This window comes from Fulvia fulva, chromosome 5 (assembly GCF_020509005.1).
Source record: "Fulvia fulva chromosome 5, complete sequence".
Classification (NCBI taxonomy): domain Eukaryota; kingdom Fungi; phylum Ascomycota; class Dothideomycetes; order Mycosphaerellales; family Mycosphaerellaceae; genus Fulvia; species Fulvia fulva.
The window spans coordinates 244,740-257,291 of NC_063016.1; the positions used below are offsets into that span (position 1 = coordinate 244,740).

Consider the following 12,552-nt stretch of genomic DNA (forward strand, 5'->3'; position numbering starts at 1 on the left):
TACCGAGACTTTTCTGAAGTTGCCCAGAGGCACCGACCTTCAGCAATCGCAACTTCCACATCTGTACTGCCGCCACACACCAAACGCCCACCATGCCCAAGCCAGCTGCCCTCAAACTGAAGAAGACGCTGGACAGGGACCAGGGTCGCAACTACAAACTTGAGAAACAGAAGAAGTTGCAGAAGGAAGCTGAGAAGCGCAAACGCCAAAAGCAGCGATCTGAGATCGATGTGGATGCGCTGGAGCATGCGATCAGTGACGAGGAAGTAGAAGAGGAGGTGCAGTCTGCTGCAGAGCGCAAGAAGGAGAGCAAAGCAGCAAAGAAAGCGGCAATGGCTGAGGCAGTCAACGGCGAGGCCGATGGCTGGGAGACGGAGGAAAGTCAAGATGCCGAGGACGAAGATGCAGAGGATGCGGAAGGTGGAGCTGAGGTAGAGGGCGAGATGGAGGACGAGTCAGAATCGGATTCCGAGCTGGGCGACAACGACGTGGACGAAGACGACGAGGACATTCCACTTTCCGACATCGAATCTCTCGCGTCGGAAGACAGAGCAGACGTGATACCACACCAACGACTCACCATCAACAACACTGCTGCTCTCCAACGATCTCTCAAGTCCTTTGCCCTACCCTCGAGCTTACCTTTCTCCGCCAACCAAACAGTCGTCTCGACCGAGCCTGTGCAGATCGCCGACGTCGACGATGACCTCAATCGCGAACTTGCATTCTACCGACAATCACTGGATGCTGTGACTGAAGCGAGAAGTAGACTGAAGAAGGAGGGTGTGCCATTCAGCAGACCGACAGACTATTTTGCAGAGATGGTCAAGTCGGAAGAACAGATGGGCAAAGTGCGGGCAAAGATGTTGGACGAGGCAGCGAGGAAGAAGGCCAGCGCAGACGCGAGGAGGCAGCGAGATCTCAAGAAGTTCGGCAAGGCTGTGCAGGTTGCTAAGCTCCAAGAGAGGCAAAAGGAGAAGACGAAGACCTTGGACAGGATCCAAACGCTCAAGCGGAGTAAGTCACGCCGTACGATGAGACGCAGAACATTCACTAACACCGTACAGAACGACAAGGAGCAGACCTCACAGCCAACGAAGACGACAGATTCGACGTCGCACTCGAAGATGCCGCAACAACACAAAGCAAAGACCGAGCAGCGAAGCGCGCCAAGGGCGCTGCAGATGGTCCAAATAGGAAGAGGCAAAAGAAGGATGAAAAGTTCGGCTTCGGTGGCAAGAAGAGATTCTCGAAGAGTAACGACGCAAAATCGACGAACGATGATAGGAGCTACTCGCAGAAACGCATGAAGAGTGGTGGGAAGGGAGGAAAGCCACGTCCTGGCAAGAGCAAGAGGGCGAAGATGTGAAGGTCTTGAAGAACTGCGTAACGCTTCTAGGCGTGTGTATAACCATTGTACGTTGCAGCTACGATACCCATTGCTGTTCTTCCCCCGCAGCATTCTAGAGGATCTGTGCTTCGTTCCCCGTTCATCCACTTTGAGCCTCCCGTCCCCAACATGGAGCCTTCAGGAAAAGTTTGGAACAAAACACAGCTTTCGACATCATGTTCATACAGTCATAAAAACGCCATCGCTACATGCTCAAAACGCCAACCCCGCTCTAATCCCATCATCAACCGTAAGATGCGAAGTACTCTACATCTCCTCCTCCCCTTGCCCACCCTCCGTCGGAATCTCCAAATGCACCGTAACCCCCTCCGCACTCGTCACCGTAACAGCCATAACCCTCGGCTGCCTGTGGTGTCGAATCACAGCACCTCCCATCCTCTGTCTCTCCTGCACATCCGTCCTCGAGCTCGGAAGCGCAACAGGCTCACCACCATTGGAAGGTGTACGGTCCGTTACCCAATCCTGGTAAGCGTACCACGCGCGCTTTAGGAGGTTTGTGGATGTGCGGATAGTTCCACCAGTGCCGGAGCCGACGGTGGAGTTGGTGCTGTTTGTGCGGTTGGTTGTGGAGTTTGTGGTGAAGTTGGAGGTGGTGTTTGTGGTGAGGTTGGTGGTGGTGTTACTGGTTGTGTTGAGGGCGGGGGGGAGGGGGAGGGTGATGTTTGTGGGGAGGGTGGTGTTGGTGTTGTTGCCTGGAAGTGTCGGCATGGTGTTGTTCACTGGCAGGTTTGGCATAGTGGTGTTTGTGTTGTTCCCGGGCAGGGTGGGCATGGTGTTGTTTGGCATGGTGGTGTTTGTGTTGTTGCCTGGAAGTGTGGGCATGGTGTTATTCACAGGCAGGTTTGGCATTGTGGTGTTCGTGTTGTTCCCTGGCAGGTTGGGAATGGTAGTGTTCGTGTTGTTCCCTGGGAGTGTCGGCATGGTGTTGTTCACCGGCAGGTTGGGCATGGTAGTGTTCGTGTTGTTCCCCGGTAGTGTAGGAGTTGTGGTATTTGTATTGTTCCCGGGCAGAGTGGGCATGGTCGTGTTCGTGTTGTTCCCCGGCAATGTCGGCATGGTGTTGTTCACCGGCAGGTTGGGCATGGTAGTGTTCGTGTTGTTCCCCGGTAGTGTAGAAGTTGTGGTATTTGTATTGTTCCCGGGCAGGGTGGGCATGGTCGTGTTCGTGTTGTTCCCTGGCGGTGTAGGAATTGTGGTATTGGTGTTGTTCCCGGGCAGTGTTGGGATAGTGGTGTTTGTGTTATTGCCTGGGGTCGTGGGGATAGTTGGAGGAGGGACACTGGGTTTGGCAATGCAGCAGCAGAATTGCCGGGAGTCTCTGATCAGGGATTTGTTGAAGGCTTTGAAGCGGCTGAGAAAGGAGTTAGTAAAGGTTGTGATTATGATGGCGAGCGACTTACGGGTTATCTGTGCAGGTCCCCTTTGCGACAGCAGCGCAGTAATCCTTCGCTAATTGCCAAGATGCGAACGGAGCGAACGCTGCTCGCAGAGGTGCAGGGCAAGACGCCGGGCAATTGCTATACACATTGTTTTTGCTGGGCTGTTTGGTCACCACCTTTGCGGCTGGGAGGGCTTCTGGTTCAGGTTCGGGGTCTCGTCGGTCTAGGAAGGCTGTTGCTACTGCTTCAAGCAACGCAGCATCTGTGTCTCTCTCAACGTTCGCCTCGGATGCGAATGCATCCGTCTCAAGGAACGCTGTCTCGGCTTCAGCCTCAGCGGATGCATTTGCTGTTACGAGCAGGACATTGACTGCCACTGTGGCAAGGAGAACGAAACGCATGGTGGTAGATGGTAATGATGTGCCCGGGACTTGACAGCGTGGAGGAGAGAAGAGATGTCGATGCAATGTATGGGATGGGTTGCGGAAGGGAGTTTATACTTATTTTCTGTCAGAGTGACCATTGGCCAATGTTTCTCAAGCCGTGGAGGTTGAGTGAGTCCATGCGCGAGATGAAAGCCAAGCCAGTGATCACCTTGGTCGCTTGCCTTGATTCGTAGTAGGTGAAAGTCGTCGTGGACTTGTTGGCATTGAACACTAGCGGAGGGCTCGTGCTGAGGAATAGACTTGTTGACCAGGCGGCAACAATGAAGCTGAGATAGTTGGCGGGGCTTGACCTAGCAGTGGGCGTCCATCTAGACCTGAGAACATGGCGTCCTGACCTGGGAGTGAGATGCCAATACGAGACAGAGGCGTCCCCCATATCAACGGAGGCTCCGTCCACGTGGCGGTCAATCAGCCAGGCTCATACCACAGGTCTCGATGCCATGCACGAGTGCTGCCAAGATACAGTGATGTATCTGCACTAAGGTATGCTTTCACGGAAGACCCAGGCTGAAAGCAGTATGCTTCAACGTGCGGAGTACCTCGCCGACAAATTGGATGCACACTTGGGTCCCTATACCTAGGCTCCTAGCTTCGAAGACGTCGAATCCGCCCTAGCATTATGTGGAAGAATCATGGGCATGGCCGGACACTCGGCATCGTCGCCAATACTCCAGTGGCTGATTCCAGAGTCGTCCTAGCCACAAAAAGTGTCCGCTCGCAATAGCCGGCTTCCAAGCGATCTCGTATTATCAAAGACAAATGTGATAACATTCAGAATCACGTAGATAGATGAGGTGAAGTCCAAGTCCAGCTGAAGCCCAACAGCCACGACCCACTTGCGTGAATAGAGTTCGAGCAGAATCTAGCGCGCCGAAGTGAGCGCTAAGCTGTGGCTTGTGGCTGTCGTCCACGTGGCGAGCACGGATCTTCCAAAAGAGCGCTAGAAACGTGGCTGCATCGTGCTACAGGCAGCCCCGAGAAGGAGTCGAGCGTCCTGGAAGAGATTGAGCCAGAGGCGGAGGAAGCAAGATACCGAGGGGTCTGGGACCCGGGTCTGATATGGCGGCGCATTGAGCATATGCACGAGTGCTGGGTGCAGCATTAGAATGCTCCAATGAGCCTGTATGTACTGTTCATGCCTTGCTTAGCCGCTATCGCGCATGGTTACAGCGCACTGTGAAGCCTGCGTCGAGCAGTGCTGACATGATCCTGTCGAGGCGGATGTTGCTTCGAGGAGCACACCGCACGCGATGCTTACCGAGACGCGACATCTGCATCAAGCGAAGAGCTGTCCAGTCGATGTTTGTGGCTGTTTTGGTGCCAAAGTTTCGCCCAAAGAGTCTCGGAGCTCGCGCTGGTCATCTGCACACTGCACAGCACTATACCAAGGTTTTGACATGGAGTGAAAGACTCGGATGCTGGATCCTTGCGATGTCGGTGTTGTTTCGTGGCTGCCACGCTGCGGTCCATGGTGCATACAGTTTCGTGGCTAAGTCTGGCCACGCGACCTGAAGCTTGCCAAGTGCAAGGCCGGCACGGCCGGTTAGTGAATCGTACAGCGTGTGAGGTGCTGTCGCGATGCGGAGCGAGTCCAATTCATCGAGGAGGCAGTCGAGAAGAAACAATGAAGATGTTGATGTTGAAGTGAAGTGAGAAGATCCTAGTTGATGTGCGGACAGGAAGGCTCGAACGTCAGACCAGCAACTCACTTCGCAAGAAAGACTAGCGTGGAAAAACAAGAACATGGTCTGAAATGTCAAAACAGCTCTGTCGTAGAACATCTCATAACATCGTTACTCATTGCATCAATACACAACATGACGCGCCACATCGCACCCTTCCCTAACTGATAGCATGTTTCCACGCCCCAATATGCCTCACAACACCCGCCATCATAGCCCCCGGACCTGCTCTGCTCGACCGATTGCTCTGATGAGCCGCACCAACGCGATCTATCCTCGGCAGTACCAAGCTCTTGTCGTTGAGTACTACCGTCCTGTTGGCAAGGTCGACCTTCATCTCATTGCTCAAGAAGGTGAACTTGGTATGGGTGTGCACGACAACTTGGGTCTCCACTGCAGTGACCTCAGCAAGGCCGGTGATGCCTTCTGTGATTGTGACAGTCGGCGTTGAGGTTGCGATTGCGAGAGTTGTGCTGGTTGACTCTGGAATCTCAATGCAGCTGCACGCTGCTTTCACGAGATCTGCCGTCCTTTGTGATCGCTGAGATCGCCAGTCACGCACCCATTCGAACTTGGGTACTGCCGTGCAGGCAGGGCTTGCGGTCCACAGATCGACTATTGTGGTGCGGGTGCTGGTTTGTGTGGTTGAGAGGTACTTCGTTGTGGTTGGTATCACCATGCTATTGGTCTCTGTGATTGTCCTGTATGGAAAAGTCAGATCTTGAGCGGAAAGGGTGAGTCTGGAGTTGACCAACTGTGTGCTTCCTGCCATGGTTGCTGTCACGGTCGACGTGTGCTCCGGCACTTGCAGATACGCCGAGCAGAACGCAGTCGTGTGAGCAGTCGGGAGCAATGCTGTCATCAAGAAGTTCACAGCTCCGCAGCGAAGTCTGGACATGGCATTGTCGCTGTTGGGAAGAGGGACATCGAGCCTTGAGGCTGCTGTAGAGCCCGTGACGAGCAGGACTGTTTGGAAGATTGAGGACTTCATCATTACGGTGATATGATGAAAGCTGCTCTGGAATGACAAGTTGTGTACAAGACCGAAGCAGTGACACTTCTAGTGGAATTCAATCTGTCTATCAATCAATCCAAGCCAGCAGCTTGGAGCTCGATTCGTCGGCTACATGATCATGGTCTCGCCAAAAAGTTTCTCGACCATCCGCAAGCCACAACATGATACCTCAAGTCAGACCATACCTTAAGCGATACCCGACAATTCGTCCCAAAAAATGTTGCAGCCACAACATGCTAGGTATCAGCTGAAGACCGAACGCCACACCCGCCCGCCGAGCATTCACTCTAGGCCCTCTGGTGGCGCAAGCCACGCTACAGCACGTGGTCAAACCTACACATTCTGTACAGATAGGGCTGCCCTGATCCGATAGAAACGGGTTCTCTCGGTTCTCGTAACTTTTATCGGCTGCATTCGTCGCGGACACCGCTGCGTGCCATGAGTGCCAAGCATGGTATACGATGCATTGACGAGAACTTACACCAACACACAAAAAACCTACACATTATGGATGCCACATGGCCCGTGTCCACTTCTCGATACCAGGTTTTTCATATCAGCTAATGTGATTCACACATTGCGGCCACTCCGCGATAGAGGCTTGAGAGCGCACACCGTCTAGACACAGATGGTCAGTCCTCGGCTGGAAAGACCACGTCGGCGCATCTAGACCATTCGCTGCACGCATCCGAACAGTCACACCGACCGCGGAGTCAATGATTGGAAAAGTTGGATGATGAGAAGGATCTGAAGCTCGGCAAAGCAGGCGAGTTGTCGCAGCTAGCTGTCAGTAATGAAGCACAGGAAAACCCTCCCATCAGGCCCATCTACTCATTCTGCCACCTGACCACGCTGTAATCCCATCATGAGTATCCCTGTCGACAGGACAATGTGTCCAGCTTGTGCGGCCTGCCGCTTGCTGGGAACATCTTCTCAGCCGACCAATTGAGCAGGTTCCCATTCATGTATCTAGTAGGCCGCAGTACGATCACCCTTGAAGGCCTGCTTGGCCAGCATCTGTTCCTGACTGCATTGTCCAGTGGGCAGTTCCAATGGATATGCTCCATCTCCTAGGACCACATCCGGACCTGGTTCAGGATACTTGAGCTCAGCTGTGGAACGCGGCGTGAAGCAGTCGTTACCATCATCGGCCACGAACATGAGTGGACGATCTTGGAAGGCAATCGCCTCGGAGCTGTCGCGAGTGCTCTTGTCATAATTTGGCGGCGCGACTCCAGCTGTGACAACTGGGACGACGGCCGTCTGAGTGGTAAAGATCGTGAGAGTGGTGAGCGAACCTGCTGGTGGCAGAGGCGCGGCTTGCTGAGGGGAGGAGCTGGTAATCTCAACGGCGGCGCAATTCATGTTGAGCTCCTGTTCCTGCACGAGAAGAAGTCGTCAGCTATGATTGCTAAGCTCTCGCATGTTACCTTTAACTTACGCGGTTGTACCAGATCCATGAGAAAAGATGGATGCCCGGCTCGATGTCACCCGGCACCTTGAACTCGAAGTTCTGGCCATCAGGGCCGTTGCCGTTGTCGCGATGAGGACAGTTGCCCATGTAGGAAGTCGCGATGTGAAAGTTCGTGCCGCCATCTGTGGAGAAGCCCACCTGGCAAGAGCCACCGAAGTGGTTACCGATGCCACTGATATTGAAGTTGGCGATTGCACCGGCCTCCCAAGTCGCGGTAGGGGCGCCATCGGGAGTGCCTGTCTCTACATCAGCACGTGCAGCACGAGACAATGTTGAAGTAGCTCACCAAGCAGCTTCTCGTAACCTCGACATGGGTACATCCAGCGAGCGTTCGGACCCGCCTTATCGTAGGGGAACTCCAAGTACGGATCAGCAGCTGTCTTGCGGTGTGGGTTGTGGGACGCGTTGAAGGGAGCCGGGTAGTCGAGCATCACTACATTTGAACAGATTAGCATCGTGTCCCCGATGGAGTCCGGCACGCAGAGTGCATCCAATAGCACGACCTCGAAGGCTGGACTCCCTGCGCTGGTTGGGGACTTACTGTGCGCGCTGCAGGCAGCGGCGAAAAGGACGCCAACCAGGGCGCGGTTGAAGAGCATCTTGGATGAGTCGGTCGTTGATTGAAAGAGTGTGTCGAAAGAAAGTGAGTGTCCCTGAAAGGAGTGGATATCTGTTGCAAAAGAGTGTGGTGGACCGCGAACGAGTGTGTTGTGCGGTGTAGCTGTAGTGAAGATTTCGAATAATCTCTGTTTAGGGAAGGCAGCACTCGGCCACTTCCGGATTAAGCACATGCAAGGCCGTTGTACATACAGTAACATCAACAGAAAGAGACAAACACTTTTACAACACAGATTAATCAATTGGAGGTAGTGAATGTGTCTTGTACTTACATATCTGATGTCGTTGCCCTCGCGCAAGCAGAGTCAAGTTTCATGTCAAGCACTGAGAACGAAGCTGAACCACTCGATCCAAATGTCTCAGATTTTGGAGTTGCACAAGGGACCCCTGTTCCAATGATGCGCAAGGCTTCGTTCCTGCATCTGGTGGTTTGACACGCGCATTATGGAAGCGACTGCTATCTCTTGTTGATTCTCTGGATCGCCATCAGTCATCGAGGGTGCGAGGTCGGCTTGCGTGACACTTCCGTGGTCTTCAATTGCTCTACGGCCGTTTGGCGAGCTGCTGTCGGTCTCGAACAATATGCCTGGGGGCGCAGCCTGCAACGCGAGAGCCGAACTGCGGATGATTACGAGCTCAAATGAGGCTCAGTCATGTATCAGTGCCCTGTTGTGTATGTGTATCGTACGTGTTGTGTGATGCTCATCGTGATGTTGTCCCTAAGTGTAACAGCACTTCGCAAACCACCTCTTGTTTGCTATGCCCAGGAGAGGGTGCTAACTGGAACTGTGCACTGTACACTCCCTTCTCTTCAGCCCATCCTTGACTCCAATTATTCACCAGTCAAGCGTCCCAGTGCGCGGTTGTGAAGAAGTGAAAGCGAAGAGCATCATGGTAGGAAGATCTGACTCCACTTTATCCCCGCACCATCTCCATCACCACGTGCACGCGGCGACATCATCCAAGATCTCGGCGTGTCGGGTCCTCCACTTCTTCGCTCCTTCACTTGTGTTGAGGAGAGAGAAGATCAGATCCTTGGGGCCTTCGTCTACATTATCAGGCCTTCCTAAGTTGACCTCCACGTCATGAACATGCTGTAGACTCTCTTCCGCGTCGAACGCGTTGCTGCAACTACAGTCCATCGAAGCCCACCACCTCAACGCCATGCCACACAACGGCGCACCCTACAACGTCCAACATGCCCTGCGAACCGTCTTCCGCGAAGTCCACCCGAGCTCACGGGTATTGCCTGGCATCGCTCAACGGCGACACTTCCACGAGTACTTCGTAACGCATCTGCCCTCATCATCACTAGCACCAGACAAGACACATCCCTCACATCACAAACTCCCGCGATCCGATTCGAAACCGCACCAAGGCCCGTCAGAACGAAGCAATAGGCCGCCGGCGAGCAATCGCGACACCACAATAGTGAGGATACCTTTGAAGAGTGCAAAACATCACTTTGGAGCGGGCATTAGTCGAGGCAGCAGACCTTACAATGAGGACACATACCAAGCCGGCACGGTTGAGATACCTGCGTTTGCCAAGAAGCAACCCATGAGCATCAACCGAAGGCCGAACAGTGATCAGACACAAGGTTCTACCCGGGAGACTGGCGATCCACAAGTATTCTACTTTGGTGTCTTCGACGGTCATGGGGGAAATGAGTGCTCGGAGTTCTTGCGCGACCGACTGCATGGCTACATCGAAGAGGCAGCACTTCTATTTGGCATGCAAAGCACTTTACAGAAGTCAGATAATCCATCCGAGGACAACGAATACTCAGGTGGGATCATGGGCGAGCAAGATCCCGAAGACCTGCAGAAGACACTGGTGAGCTCGTGGAAAGAGACTGTCGGAGGCTACTTCAAACGCTTTCGACCCGAACACTTCCCTGCAGTAACCAACGCGGACCAGTCGTCAGCCCAGGACAACAGCTCGATCGAGACTGTGCTCGCATATGCCTTCTTGAAGGCCGATCTCGACTTCACCACGGCGCAAGCTGCGAAGCAAAGTGAGAACGCCGCTGGAAAGCAGGAGCAAACGCTACAGAGCGATCCAGTCATCGACGATAAGCCACTTAACGAGGGTGATATGTTGTTCCATCCGGATCGTCCAGCCTCGCAGAACTTGAGCAAGCGACCTCCTGCGAAGGGCTCTTCGCCAGATCTAGACAAACCAATCGGTGGCAATTCGCGCTTCAAAGGTGGTTCGACAGCATCCATTGCGTTGGTTTCAACGCCTACACCGACGCCTTTTTGGCATCCTGCCAGTCCCAGCACGCTCATCGTGGCGCATGTTGGTGACACTAGAGTCTTGCTCTGCAGGACATCAGATGGCGCGTCCGTTCCGCTTACCATAAACCACCATCCTTCGGCGCCCACCGAGGCACAACGGCTACGACGATATGCAGCTTCTTTCGTGACAGATAGCTTCGGCGAGGAGCGTGTTCTCGGACTTGCCAACACTCGTGCCTTTGGAGACATTGGCAGCAAGCGTATTGGTGTCTCGGCGGAACCACAACTCACAACGATCCAGTTGCCACCAGCTGGTTATGCGTTCATAGTGTTGGTGTCCGATGGTGTCTCGGGACATTTGGAAGACCAGGAAATCGTGGATATTGTGAAGGAAGCTAGGACACCGGGTCAAGCTGCGAAAGATCTGATTTCCTTTGCTGTTGAGACGGCTGGGGAAGCAGATAATGCGACAGCGCTAGTGGTGCGGTTGGGGGGATGGGAGCGGAGAAGTGAGGGCGGAGGTGGAAGTATGGGAACCAAAGAGAGACGTGACTTTAGAAGGCGTGAAGCCGACGATCCCAGGTCGCGACGCCAATAACCAAGTATCCAAAGCTCTCCTGAAATTCAAGCCAAAATGATCAACTCTCCGACCGAGTTACCTTGCCTCTTCCGGCTCACGATGAGCTCAGTCGCTGCAGGCCCCACAGATGGACTGCCAGTCGCTGGTGCCGCAAGGATAGCACACCGGCTCGACCTTACAGTGCTTGCATTGAAAGCTTGGCTCCTCCTTCGCGTACCCGCACTCTCCACAATCATATGCCAGGTCGTCCCAGTATGACTGATATTTATCAGTAACACGTTTAGACTCATCGGCCGCAGGTCTTGCTCGCAAGACGTCGAACTTCCTGGGCTTGCGATATCTTGGAAAGTCGTCCGCTGGGAGCTTGTGAAGTTCTTGTTCAGATGCATGCTAGCCGCGAATATGCCAGGACACGCTGCGAGTTCTTCGGCCATGCTGATGTCTTCTCCGTGCTGCAGGCGGTCGACCAGATTGTCGATGATGATCAGGCGGACGGGCGAGTCAGCTCTGACGGCGTTGTAGCATTGTGCCAGAGTGTGTGCGGAGCAGTTCAGTGCGTCGCCTTGATCCAATACTGCGCACATCCTAGACATCGCGATGTCCTGAAGCTGTGGCAGGAGGTATTTGTCGCCGAAGGTCCAGATGCGTGCATTGAGGATTAGCTCCTCCTGAAGTTCTTCCTCTGTGAGTTTGTCAGGAGACTCGAACCACAGTTGGCTCTGGTAGAGGAAGAACTCGAAGGCCTCGAAGACTTCGGGTAGGTCGTCGGGTAGCTCGATTACGCCAGTGGAGCCCTCAATGAAGCGGTCCTCCTTCAGCGCGTTCTTGAACCACTCCGCTCGAGCACAGAGAAGGTCTTTCGGCATGGCGAACCCGCGCTGCTTCGAATCTGATCCGACACGGATGGTGACTTGCTCGCTTTTGATCTGTCTGTGTCTCGTGTTAGTCTGATGACCAGGCTGGCGGGGAAGAGGTCGCATGCCTGAGATACTCTGTCATCGGAGACATCTTGGTCATTTCGCGCTCCCTCGGCGGTGGTCGTTGATGCGATAGGCAAGGATACAGCTGAACGAAGGGGCTGGAGGTGGCGGTGGACGTAGATAAATGTGGTGATGGGTCACGCGATGCGTGAAGTGAAGTGACGAGGCAGCAAACGGACTACAATGAGCTCACTGGACCCGGATGGCGGCACGCATGGACAAGATGTGGCCCAAGCGCGAACATGTGAGACTTCCTGCCATATTCACCTCACTCCAATCATCAATCTGATCTGACCATCTTGACGCTGTCAAATCATACACTGTTTGGTTCGGAACTGGGGTCATTCTAGACTGTCAAGCACATCGATAGGATTGCCCCAGCTATGGCTCATGGCTTGGCGTTTGCATATGCATTGGCGGCTGGCATTTTCCTCACTTCAGCATCGCAACACATCCCCAATCGCCTGAACTGTAGACACATGTGCTGACGCCGTCTGAAGCTGCACTATTATTGCTGCTACTAAACATACTACTTACAGGCCAACGAGATATGCTTAGAAGATTGAGCAGAACGCTCCCGGGGAAGTTATGCCTTATCTGCCTTGCTCGAGACAAGCGGTCAATGCTCCGCTACTCTAGCAGTATTTTCTTCTGCTTGTACAGCCGGCGGCCCTTAGCGTGTGTGTAATTGTTCCTGCACATCATGTGCTTCGTGACTTCCTCGATA

At 53.8% G+C, this 12,552-nt stretch overlaps 6 protein-coding genes across 6 annotated transcripts; 2 read left to right on the forward strand and 4 right to left on the reverse strand.

Annotated features, from left to right (window-relative positions):
* Window positions 1-92: 92 nt before the first annotated feature.
* On the forward strand, window positions 93-1,369 carry CLAFUR5_05457 (rRNA-processing protein EBP2; the record flags this gene model as incomplete). The annotated part of the gene is made up of 2 exons (XM_047904605.1): window positions 93-1,017; window positions 1,068-1,369. 2 exons carry the CDS (start codon window positions 93-95, stop codon window positions 1,367-1,369), a joined length of 1,227 nt encoding a protein of 408 aa, XP_047761918.1.
* A 288-nt stretch (window positions 1,370-1,657) lies between these two features.
* On the reverse strand, window positions 1,658-3,191 carry CLAFUR5_05458 (Endo-1,4-beta-xylanase B; the record flags this gene model as incomplete). Its single annotated transcript, XM_047904606.1, has 2 exons — window positions 1,658-2,762; window positions 2,812-3,191. 2 exons carry the CDS (start codon window positions 3,189-3,191, stop codon window positions 1,658-1,660), a joined length of 1,485 nt encoding a protein of 494 aa, XP_047762014.1.
* Window positions 3,192-5,078: 1,887 nt separating this feature from the next.
* Window positions 5,079-5,690, reverse strand: CLAFUR5_05459 (uncharacterized protein; the record flags this gene model as incomplete). The annotated part of the gene is made up of 1 exon (XM_047904607.1): window positions 5,079-5,690. The coding sequence occupies one exon, from the start codon at window positions 5,688-5,690 to the stop codon at window positions 5,079-5,081; it is 612 nt and encodes a 203-aa protein (XP_047762267.1).
* A 1,212-nt stretch (window positions 5,691-6,902) lies between these two features.
* On the reverse strand, window positions 6,903-8,225 carry CLAFUR5_05460 (uncharacterized protein; the record flags this gene model as incomplete). The annotated part of the gene is made up of 4 exons (XM_047904608.1): window positions 6,903-7,313; window positions 7,375-7,643; window positions 7,694-7,840; window positions 7,949-8,225. The coding sequence occupies 4 exons, from the start codon at window positions 8,223-8,225 to the stop codon at window positions 6,903-6,905; spliced, it is 1,104 nt and encodes a 367-aa protein (XP_047762657.1).
* A 964-nt stretch (window positions 8,226-9,189) lies between these two features.
* On the forward strand, window positions 9,190-10,863 carry CLAFUR5_05461 (uncharacterized protein; the record flags this gene model as incomplete). Its single annotated transcript, XM_047904609.1, has 1 exon — window positions 9,190-10,863. One exon carries the CDS (start codon window positions 9,190-9,192, stop codon window positions 10,861-10,863), a length of 1,674 nt encoding a protein of 557 aa, XP_047762656.1.
* A 26-nt stretch (window positions 10,864-10,889) lies between these two features.
* On the reverse strand, window positions 10,890-12,041 carry CLAFUR5_05462 (uncharacterized protein; the record flags this gene model as incomplete). Its single annotated transcript, XM_047904610.1, has 2 exons — window positions 10,890-11,775; window positions 12,019-12,041. The coding sequence occupies 2 exons, from the start codon at window positions 12,039-12,041 to the stop codon at window positions 10,890-10,892; spliced, it is 909 nt and encodes a 302-aa protein (XP_047762057.1).
* Window positions 12,042-12,552: the final 511 nt, after the last annotated feature.